At 43.9% G+C, this 12,106-nt stretch overlaps 1 protein-coding gene across 3 annotated transcripts in view; it reads left to right on the forward strand.

The window, feature by feature from the left end:
- The first annotated feature begins 4,563 nt into the window (after positions 1-4,563).
- SESN2 (sestrin 2) overlaps positions 4,564-12,106 on the forward strand; it is a 44,374-nt gene continuing 36,831 nt past the window's right edge. For 2 of the 3 annotated variants that reach the window (XM_026702813.2, XM_087939730.1), the window contains exon 1: positions 4,564-4,950. In XM_026702813.2, coding sequence (XP_026558598.1) covers positions 4,861-4,950 — 90 coding nt within the window. In that variant the 5' untranslated portion in view covers positions 4,564-4,860. The remainder of the gene's footprint in view (positions 4,951-12,106) is intronic. The other variant, XM_087939731.1, reaches the window with a different exon arrangement.

Consider the following 12,106-nt stretch of genomic DNA (forward strand, 5'->3'; position numbering starts at 1 on the left):
AACCTGTCCCTTTCCTTGAAGAACCTCTTTAAAGCCAAACTGTGATTCATAAACAGTGATAGATGTCAAGAACAAAACTTGTTTATAAGGTGATTACTTGTTTCCTGAGATTGCAGAAATGTGGGTTTTTAAGCATTCCCTATCTTGAAGACAAAAATTTATGAGTTGGTATTAGACTCCCCATGAACAAATATCATGAGAAGAAAAGAATCTTTGACCTCTCTCTCTCTTCATATCCTTTATTCCTTTATGGATTTTGCCCCACCGCACTTGTTTTGCACATTCCACAGACAAGACTGTCCCAACATATACACATATGATCTGTCTATGTTTGTTTCCTTAGCATATCTCAGAAACTGAACGGAAGAAGAGACACCTGTTTTGTTTTGTCACTCGCAAAACATCTCTATTCACAGTTGAGTCATAGCAAAACAATAGGGGAAGATTATTAAATCCATGTGTAAAGCGATAGCAGTGGCAGAGATTGAGCTGCGGTTCAGCTTGTTACAATTGGGTTCAATTCAGTTTCTTCGCATGCTTACTCAGAAGTACCATAGTTAGGAAATGCTGATTGCTAAGTAAGAGTCTACTGAACTGCACCTCGGCTGAATAAAACTGCCATTCTAGTATGTGTTTAATTAAGAGCCTATTCTACTCGGTTTACCTGAGTAGATACATGTTGGACCATAGAGCGTTTCAAACTACTTAGAATTTAACAGATTAGCAGAGTTGGAAGGGACCCTGTAGGTCATCTAGTCCAGGGGTTGCCAACCTTTTGGACCTCAGGGACCACCAAACTCATAATTTTAAATCCCAGGGACCACTAACCGGTTCTGTGGGCATGGCCTAATTTGTGGGTTTGGCTTGGTGGTCATGTGACTGGCTAGGCATAGCTTATATGTAAATATTATAAATATTTATATATTGATTTTTTTATAAAAAAAGAGCAACTTTTACCGAAAATCAGGCAAAGCAGGAAGGCAGATTGAGTTGCTCACAGAATCATTCAGTGATCTATCTATCTGCCATCGGCTAGCTCAGTCTGTCACATAAAATTTGCTTGCCATGAGTCGGCACTGAATAATAGAACCTTCAGTCCTAAGGGAGGTTTGGCTGTGCTTAAAAGCAGAGCTGAAGATCTAAAGACTAGCTAGAAAGCAAGAAATCCAACCATTTTCTGCTTCCTAGCTAATCTAAATCTCCCGGCACCGCAGAACAGATGATGGTCAGAAAAAGGAAAAATAGCAATTTAGCGGGCAAATTTGCCGGGTAAGGAGTGAGTGGGCGGGGAGGGTTCCCGCAGTCCATGTGGGCAGCGCAGCCTTGTGTTTCTGTGCAGCCTGGATTAATTGCTTTGAGGGGGTGCTCTGGGGGTGAGATTTCTCTGCGGCCCACCAAAATTTTCTCGCAGCCCACCAGTGGGCCACGGCCCACCGGTTGGCGACCACTGATCTAGTCCAACCGCCCACTAGCAGGATGCTGTCTTTCATACCTCTACTTAAGATCAAGTTGTACAATTCAAGGCTTGAACATTTAGGGTGTTTTTTATTCCACCTGTCAAGCAATGTTTGCTGCTGGAGTCCTTCAAAACAGTTTACGTAATAAAAGCAGGTACAATCCAATTACTGCAAATTAAAGAAAAATATTTTTAAAAGACAGAAAATGGGAAGTGTAGACTCCCTCTCTGACAATTAAAAAAGAAAGAAGGAAGGAAGGAAGGAAGGAAGGAAGGAAGGAAGGAAGGAAGGAAGGAAGGAAGGAAGGAAGGAAGGAAGGATACTGGTGTTCTATTCAAAAAAGAGGGGGAGAGAGAATAGAGAACTCACTGAACATGATGACAATTACTAAAAAGGCCCTGTTTTCTCACTGCCAGCTATATTTTCAAGGGTGGCATGTCACAGAGAAAAATCCCAGTATGCGACATAGGCTTCCTATAGGATGAGGACAGATCTTCAAATCCTATGTTACCACACTCAGTAGGTTTTAAACTATAGGACAGTTTTTTCAATTCAGAGCAAGTCAGCAGCCAACCTAGACCAAGGGAGCATCCAATCCAACTTGGCCCTTAATATTAAGCCAGAAATGTCCATTTATTGTTCCAGGGTGTTTATATGATGGAGTCTAGCTGAAGGTCATCAAGGCATGCACAGGAGGGACAGAATAGTCCACCTTACCTGCAATTGTTAAATTGATTTGTGAAACAAAGTCATCCAAGCAAAAAGTAGAAACCAGATTGATGGGTTTGTGTGGACTTTTCTGGAGTAAATATTAGCCTTTTCCCATAATGGTAATTTTTGTGGTTTAGGCTGATTCTGTGTTAAGAATAAGACTGTTCACACAGTGCCCCAAATCACAAATTGTCAAACAAAGCTCAACTCTATCAAGCATCCAGTCTGTGTGATTAATCTATTGTTGTGCAAATCCAGACAATTTATTGAGCAAACTATATTTAGATTAACCATGAGTTGGCATATTATCAGAATATAACCATAATAAACATTTTCTATATTATTCTGCATTGAAATTCTGAATCTTATAGCAGACATCTTGAAGGTGTATGTTTCTCCCCAAATCTTGAAGATTGGCAATTAAATTCTTTAATATAGTATACTGTACTATAAGCTTTATTACAACCTTAGATCAGCATGTAATGCAATGATATGCATTTAATACTAATAAATCCTATCCAACTTAGCAAGGCTTGCTTTTAAACATAGATAAGTTTATACTCATTAGGCAACTAGTATTGTATTTTTGAAAAGGTAACTTAATGGCATCTCACTGGCAGCTTACATTGAAACTGTTCTCTATAGATGCCTTTTGCTTCAAATGACATTTTAATATCTGTTGACCAGATTTTAAACTTGGCACAGATGACGTACAGATGCCAGATTCTTCTTGCATGTGTCAATAACTTGGATCACTGCAAGAATCGTTTTTGTTTTTGTTTTCCTGCCCCAGAAATAAATATATTGCGCAGTGAGATTCTCCTTTGTGTATTTATGATAGTGTTGCCTTATCTCTTTGGGTTTATTGGAGTAATAGCACAATCCTAGATATGTTTGATTTCTTTAAAATCCTGCTTTAGAAGTAACTCAAGGTGACAAACATACTTAACACTCCTATTTTCCCCACAACAACAATGCTGAGGTAAACCGAGCTGAGAGAGAGAAACTGCCCCAAATTTATCCGACTGTTTTTCATGGGTTAGGCAGGACTAGAACTCATAATCTCCTGATTTCTAGCCTGGCAATTTAAACATTAGACCAAACTTGCTCACTATTATTCTGTTAATACTACATACATTTGCAACATTTTGGTTTCATTCTACAGTATCCCTCCAAAGGCAGAATGGAGGTCTTATTGTTTCTGAATTAGGTTTCATTTACAAATCTAAAAGCTCACACTCTTGGAAATATTACCCCAAATTGCAATCAAAGATATGTATACTAAAGTGTCAGTCCATTATGATAAATGGATGGACCTCAATGCTGAGTAATTCTACATATTATTTTCCATTAAGATTTTAAGGATATTCTAGATTTTTTGCTTAAATGAGAGTGATTATGGTATCTAGTGGAGAACCAGCTTGATTTGCTCCACATAATTGTTTTCCTTGATCTTTGATGAGTTTGTCCAGCACATTCCCCCCTGGTGGTTAGAGTACGCAAGACTGCAGAATTTATCACAATTAATCATGCCACCACATCTCTTTTTGATAATTTTGCCAGCTGAATGAGATTCAGTGTGCTTCATACACAATGAACCGATGTAGATTTTACTCCTGCTTCAAAAATTTAACTAAGACATTTCAGTGGTATAAGAAATTTTGTGCTGAATTTATAACCAGATTGTTAGATCCTTTCAATAGAAATAGTACAAAAGCTGGGTCGTATTTTATTTATTCGTTGGATTTATTCCCCCACCACCAACACAACCACAATCACAGATTCCCTCCGCACCAGCATGCATGGTACAGGTGAATGTGTGTGTGTGTGTGTGAGAGAGAGAGAAAGAGAGAGAGAGAGAGAGACCTTACCGCAGGGGTCCCCAAACTTGGCAACTTTAAGGCTTGTGGACTTCAACTCCCAGAATTCTCCAGCTGGTTTCAAGTCCCAGAATTCCTGAGCTAACATGACTGGAGGAGGAATCCTGGGAGTTGAAGTCCACAAGCCTTAAAGTTGCCAAGTTTGGGGAACCCCTGCCTTAAAGAGATAAACCAAGGGTCTTTAAACTTAGCACGTTTAAGACTTGCGCACTTCAATTCCCAGAATTCCTCAGCTAACATGACTGGAGGAGGAATTCTGGGAGTTGAAGTCCACCAGTCTTAAAGCTGTCAAGACCCCCCCTGAGATAAACAAATCAGGAGTGGGGGACTACATTTCCCATGCCCCCAAGCGCGTTGCCTTCCCCACCCCACCCCCTTCCATTGGTGCAGAAGCTCGGAGGGGCGGGGGCGACGCCTCGCTTACAGCAAGAACTCCGCCTACTCCGACGCGATTGGCTGGAGGGCGGGGTGCCGAGGCTTCCTCGCCGTGTTCTTAGCGCCTCCCTGCCGCTTCTCCCCAGTATGAAAGAAGCGAGCGGCGGGGAGGCTTTCGCAGGGAGCGGAGGAGTTGGACTCCGGAAGACCCCCGATGCCCCTGGACGTTCTGGGAGGCTGCCGCTTTCGGGCGTTCTTCCCTGGGCTGCCGCCGCCGCCGCCGGAACATCCCTTCCTCCTCCGAGGGGACCTGCCTTAATTACGCCGGAGCAGATTTTTTGGGGAGGTGGGAAGAGAAGGGACGGGACGGGAGGCGGCCGACCGCTGCTGCTTTTCTCTCCCCGTGCCTTGCTCCCACCGCGCTGCAACGGACAACCATGATCGTCGCCGACTCGGAGAGTTGCGACCCCGCCGGAGTCGAAGGCTATTTGCCCTGCGAAGGCTGCCAAACTTTGAGGCGCAAGAAGGTAAATGAAGTCGAGAGAGAGAGAGAGAGAGAAGAAAGAGGCGCTGCTGCTATTGCTGCTGCTGTCTCCCCGATCTCGGCTCTCTCTCTCTCTGTGTGTGTGTCCGTGTCCCGCCGCGCTCTTTGCCATTTTCGGGGGTGGGGGGTGGGAATGGGCGGGGGGGGGGGGGGCGTGCGCTCCAGTTGTTGCTCCTGCTGCAGAATTGCGTAAAAGGGGCTGGTGGGAAGAACATGTCTCAGAATGGGGTTGCATCAGCCGGGAGAATGGGGAGTTAGGAAAAACAAGCGGGGTGTGGGGTGTGGGGGTTGGAGAAAGGGGAGGCGGAAAGGCTGGCAATACAAGCAGGCGGGGCGCTGCAATGCTCCAACTCGGTGGGAGTGGAGGATTCTCCCCAGCCCCAGCCCCGAGAGTGGAGATCTTCCTTCCCGTTGCTCAGGGTGGGCCAAGGATGAAAGCTTGGGCCGTTGGCTTGCAAAGGTTTAGAGCCAGCCCCGCCACCCACCCATCCCCGGATCTCCCTGGGGATGAGGACCAACCTCCCCCTCCCCCCCGACTCCATTCCCACCCACCCCGCTCCTCTTTCCCTCCTATACCGGGGCTCTTTGAAACGTCACTTTCTCCGGCACTATACAATCTTTCTTCATCCAGTTCTGCGCCGCAAAACACCCCCCCCCAACACACACCGCGTCGCTTGATCCATAGAATAACAGCGTTGGAAGGGACCTTGGAGGTCATTTAGTCCAGGGGTCTCCAACCTTGGCCACTTTAAGCCTGGAGGACTTCAACTCCAAGAGGCTGGCTGGGGAATTCTGGGAGTTGAAGTCCTCCAGGCTTAAAGTGGCCAAGGTTGGAGACCCCTGATCTAGTCCAACACCCCACCCCACCCCCGGAGAGTCTATTTGCCAAATATTTTAGCCTCTACCTAAGGCTCGAACTCACAGCCATCCTGGTCGTCTTCCCCCATGAGATGGAAAAAAAAAAACCGTCGCCCCTTGCCAACCCCCGGATCCCGAATCAAAAGTCGGCCCTTGTGCCTGCGGGAAGCTGGATCTGGGTCAGGGTGGGGCTGATCCTAGAGACCGAGCGGTGCAGCCGGAGGACGCCCGACGTTCCTCTTTTTGCTTTCGGAGGGATTCGGGCTTAGTTGGTCGATCGCTGGTCCCTAACAAGCACGGGCATGCCCGACACGCGCGGACCGAGGGGCGTGTGTGCGCTCTCTTGAAATACCGGGTTTATAGACACGAGAAAAGACCGGTCCCGACGCGCTGCGCTTCTGCCCTTGGGCGACCAATTTGCTTGGCTCGTGTAGCGCACGCTCCCTGAAACGGTTTTTTTTTTTTCACACGGATCATCCTTTTGAAACCCCCGCGCTTCGCTTGAGTGTAGCTACTTTTTACTTGGGTTAGTTGTTTGTCTCTTCGTGCAGTTGCAGGGGTCCCCCCAAACTTGGCAACTTTAAGACTTGTGGACTCAACTCCCAGTCTTAAAGTTGCCAAGTTTGGAGACCTCTGGTGTAGAATCTCCTGCTCGAGCAGGGGGGCTGGACTAGATGACTTCCAAGGTCTCTTTCAACCGTATTATTCTACATTTTAAATGTTATTTCTCCCTTCATTTAAACAAAGGCTGGATTCACAGGTTATGCTATATACAATGTGAACAACAACCCCGCTGAGATTGACACTAAAGTTTATGGCTTAGTAACGGAAGTTTAATCAGCAAATCATAGTTAAACCTTGAGTGTGGCTAGTGTTCACTTGGATTAGTTGTTCATCGCTTAACCAGTGCAGGGTCCCCAACTTGCCAACTTTAAGACTTGTGGACTTCAACTTCAAAACATTCTCAAAGATCCATCTCATCCTGGGAACCCTTTTTTTGAACTATTACCATCTGGCAGACGGTACAGGATAATAAAGACAAGGACAAATAGGCTGAAAAACAGCTTCTATCCCACGGCAACAACTCTGTTGAATTCTACTGTGTAGTGCAGTGTTGATGTGGTGTTTCGGGTTTTCAATTCAATGTGTGGAGGGTGAAGGATGTGTGTTTGTGTTTATTTTCATGGTCATGATGTCCACTGAAGATGGTGTTTGATTTCGCTGTAATGAGGTGCAATGACAATAAAGTAAACTAAAACTAAACTCCCAGTATGCTGGCTGGAGAATTCTGGGAATTGAAGTCTTAAAGTTGCCAAGTTTGGGAACCTCTGGCTTAATGTGCGTACAACGAATTTACAGTTTGATTGGATTGTGGAAATCCAGATAATGGATTTTATTTAATCCTTGTTGATTTTGTTTCATTCCCCCCCCTCCCCCCATATCATTTTGTAAGCTGCCTGGAATTGCTTCAGTAGTGAGACAGGGCGGCATATAAATGAAATAAATAAAGGAGAAAATTCAGTGTGTAGGTCCGGGAGGTGTTTCAACATTGCTCCTGAGATTGGTAAGGTATCATTTAAACTGCTGTGTCAGCTAAATTTCAGAGGGAAGCTTTCAAGCAAGGAGGCAACAGATAACTTAATTGAGGCTCTTTAATTAGTGCTTTTAAAGGAAGCCAGCCCTACTTGCCCATATGCAAACAGAATATGCAACCAGTCTTAAGAATGTTTGGTATCTTGCTGTTGTTGTTTTTTTAAAAAGCATTTTTATCCTGACGTTTTATATTTTACTGTAGAAGTAGGATGAATTGTTAATGAAGTTAAATGAAATATCTATCATCTCTCGGTGATGGTAAACTTGTGCAGCCCTTGGTGGAAAGAAGGAAAGCGAGCTTCAACCACAGGTTGGGCATGGTCTCTTTATACCGACTCGGATAATACAGATAGCCCTCGACTTACAGCAGTTCATTTAGTGACCGTTCAAAGTTTTTTTTTTGGCAGCTGCTGCATACTGTAGAGTAGAGTGGAATAGAATAGAATAGAATAGAATAGAATAGAATAGAATAGAATAGAATAGAATAGAATAGAAAATATGGAATGGAATAGAATAGAAAATATGGAATAGAATAGAATAGAATAGAAAATATGGAATAGAATAGAATAGAATAGAATAGAAAATATGGAATAGAATAGAATAGAATAGAATAGAATAGAATAGAATAGAATAGAATAGAATAGAAAATATGGAATGGAATAGAATATGGAATGGAATGGAATAGAATAGAATAGAATAGAATAGAATAGAATTCTTTATTGGCCAAGTGTGATTGGACACAAAAGGAATTCGTCTTGGTGCATATGCTTTCAGCGTACATAAAAAAAGAGACATTCATCAAGAGTCAAGAATCATCAGGTACAACACTTAATGATAGTCATAGGGTGCAATAAGCAATCAAATCATACTAGGAAACAGTCCATATAAATCGTGAGGATACAAGCGGCAAAGTTATAGTCATCCAGTCACAAGTGGGAGGGGATGGGTGATAAGGAGTGATGAGAAGATTGATAGTAATAGTAACAGTAATAGTAAAGAAGGAAATATTCAGTGTTTTTCCTACCAATTGCCAGGGGGCTCCCCTTGGCTTGGCTTGGCTTCACTCCCCTCCCATGTAAGAGCTGAGAAGTGTGGTTGGCTCTTCTTCGGTACTTGTGCAACAAGAGACACACCCCTCCGGATTGTGGCTTTGCCTGTTAGGCCTCAAGGGAGGAAGCCCTGGGCCTTCTTCATCCCCGCTTTTTCAGGCTCCAAAGGGATGGAGAGGCTTCTGGGAAGCTCTTCCCATCATCGCACAGCTGTAGGCACAGACTGGGGCTCTTAATTTATTATCTCCCCCCTCCCCCATGGCTCTATACAGTATTTGTATATTAGATGGAGAGCTTGCTTTTCCCTTGGTAGCTTCAGACAGCACAGTGTCGTGCTTTTGGTCAGCAGCAGTCAGGAGAGAGATTATGTTTAAAGAAAACATGAGTAGCCCAAATTTACTCCCTGGGTATCCAGGAACTTACAGTTTTGGTCCAGCACTTTTAACAAATCCACAAAACTGACTCCCCCTTGGTTGAACCGAATAGGTAGTTATTTTTGTTGCTTCTCTTTGCATGCCAAGGTAAGAAGATGATATAAAATAGCCTTAAATGCTCTTGGGCCTCCTCCAAGCCCGAAATTGTGGCCGTTCTTGCTGAATGATTTCATTTCTCTCTTTATCTATCTGATTCACACAAAATATTTAGCCTGGTTTATTAAGCCGTTTTCTGGCTTTCCTGGGCATAGAAGCATAAACCAACTAGATATCCTGTGTTGTACCATACACTTGGTTGTACAATCAACCAGGTTTATCTCTAATGAAGCTTTACATTTGTGCATGCGGTTGCTGAGCTGATCGATGATCTGGCTAAGTGTGCCGTATGAACGCAGCCAACAAGTACAAGGGTTAAAATCACAAAGTACACATGCTGTTTTTGTTCAGCAGTTGCATCAGGACAGAAGCAGTTGTGTTACCAGGCCTGGAGACCAGGAGGTGTGGTTATGTTGACTTGCGATAGATGGGTGGTTTTACTCCAACTGCTAATTTCTCTGTGTGTTGTTTTTCTGTTTTTCTCAGTGTGGGTTTTTTTTTTAAACCATTTTTATATTTTCTTTGAATATTGTTTCCTGCTCAAAGTCATGATTTTGAGATTGGCGACCTTATAAAAACTAACTACATGATGTGATTGGAATCGTGTATGTCATGATGTCATTTTATTTATTATGAAATTTATTTGCCGCCCATTACAATGCCTGTAAAGCAGTGGTGGGATTCAAAATTGTTTACTACAGGTTCTGTGGGCGTGGTGTAGCTTGGTGGGCTTGGTGTGGCTTGGTGGGCATGGCTTGGTGGGCGTGGCAGGGGAAGGATACTGCAAAAAAAACCATTCCCTCCCCACCCCACTAACCTGCTTTCCAGTTCCGTTCTCCTGTGCAGGGCAACCAAAGAAGACCCAGCCCATCAGCTGGGACTTGGAAGGCAAAGAAGAGATGGGGGTGAGGCCAGTCAGAGGAGGGATTTGCCAGTTCTCCGAACTACTCAAAATGTCTGCTACTGGTTCTCCAGAAATGGTCAGAACCTGCTGAATACCACCTCTGCTGTAAAGCAGAGGTGTCAAACTCGATTTCATTGAGGGCTGCATCAGGGTAGTTTTTGACCTTGGGGGGCTGGGGTGTGTGTGGCCAGTTCGACGTCACTCATGTCAGGGGCACCTGTGGTGGCTTGAGTGCTCTGCCTGCAAAAACGGGCTCCCAAGCTCCGTTTTGGCTGCGATTGCCTCCTGCAACCTTCTGCCGGTTGGGAAAACAGAGCTTGGGAGAGCCGCACGCAGTCCTCCCAAGCTCCCTTTTCGCTGGCAGAGGCACTGCGGGCCAGTCCTACACTGTTTCCAGGGTGGCCCTGCAGGCCAGATCTAAGTACCTTTTAGGCTGGATCTGGCCCCCAGACCTTAAGTTTGACACCCTTGTTGTAAAGTCACTTACCAAAGCAGACACTTGTCGAGAGCAGGAAAGTTAGAAATGATGATCCTGCATCATTTGGAGACAGTTTAAAAAAGAAAAAAAAATACTTCATAGCTGTGATTCACCCAACTGCCAAATGCTTGATGATTGTTTGAGGTTGGATATGGATTCTTCTATGAAACCGACCAGTCACGATTTGCAAATCATAGTTTTGGGCTTAATTTTTAGGAGAGTCCAGGCAGTTGTGACAGACTCCACCAAACCATGACTTTAGTGTTATTCAGAGGCAGCTACTGAATCTGCAGGTTTTTGTGTGCGAGAGGTGTGCTTTTTGGCTTGTGCAAATATATGCATGCAGGAGCAATGGAAAGCTCATGCATGCACACACACACACACACACACACACACACACACACACATGCATAGGCACAGATTGCTCACCCTGAGGAGGTAAAATTCAACCTAAGGAAATAACAGAAGAAAGGGAAGGAAGTATGGGTAAGAGTAAACAGGGAAGCAGCCTGTGCTTGTTTGTTTGAGTAAGACATGTAATAGCCTGTGCATGCACCAGGCCACAGTAAGGCATTCCGAACTAAGGCTTTGCAAAAAAAACCAAACCCAAGTTTTTTTTGAAGAGGATTTAAAGAAAATAAAATGACAAAATGCCCATCTTCTGAATGAAAAGGGAAGAATCTTCCGAAGACAGGATAGAGTCCCTTGGGAGAATGATTGGCTTCTGCCATCGATTTCACCTGTCAGAAGCTGTTTGGGAAGGTTGCAAATGACTCTGGGATGCTGCAACCATTGTAAATACATAGTGCCTGAATTTTGATCACATGACTATAGGGGTGCTGCAAGGGTCATGCGTCACTTTTTTTCAAGGTCATTGTAACTTCGGTCAGTAAACAAATGGTTGTACATTGAGAATGGCCCATATCTCTGTTGCCAATGAATACTACAATACGTGTATCCCCCAGCATCCTTCATCATTAATCTCACTAGCTATAGTTTTGATGGAGATCAATAGTTTTTGGAAAGCCAGGGATTATTGTCAGTTGTAAATTTATTGCAGATGCTGGATGCTTTGCATGCATACTTTGGGTAATTGGTGGATACACTGTCATGTGAATGTACCAGAGTTTGGAATACAGTAGACTGACATTGTGACATTGAAGAAGATGCACCAGTTTCAAGTAATTTGGTGCTATTTGTTGGAGTGTCGCTTAGAAGCTAGTTTCACAAATTGCATGCTTGTAGTTTGGACTACCATGTTGTGTCAGATTGATCGGTCTGGATTATGGCTTACCTTGTGTTACAAACCCTGCAATTTATTGTACAATCATAATCCAGCATCTAGCTGAGGATGCATACATTATTCTGTTTGCACTGGCTTTGCCAGGGTTTTTTTTTAGATGTCTTACCATTGAAGGAGGGAGGATCCTTTTCTTTAACATTTATATCCAACTTGAACATTCCTGCAGTGGTCCTTTGTGCATCATTCGGGTGACTTTTGAGTCCTGATTGTTGAATCAGGAGTGGAGTTGATTGCCTAGTCTGGAAACATTGTAGGAGGAGAGTATGTTAGTTACTATGTTAGCTAAAAAATCAGAAGCTGTCTGTAACACCTTTTCAGATTTTATTAAAAGTTATATAAGGTGCAGCTCACAAAAGTGTATGCCTTTTAATAAAATTTGTTAGTCTGAAAAGGTGCCACGAGACATCTCTTCCTGATGTTGGCC

Source organism: Pseudonaja textilis, chromosome 10 (assembly GCF_049901715.1).
Source record: "Pseudonaja textilis isolate UNSWEBS1 chromosome 10, rPseTex1.2, whole genome shotgun sequence".
Lineage (NCBI taxonomy): Eukaryota > Metazoa > Chordata > Lepidosauria > Squamata > Elapidae > Pseudonaja > Pseudonaja textilis.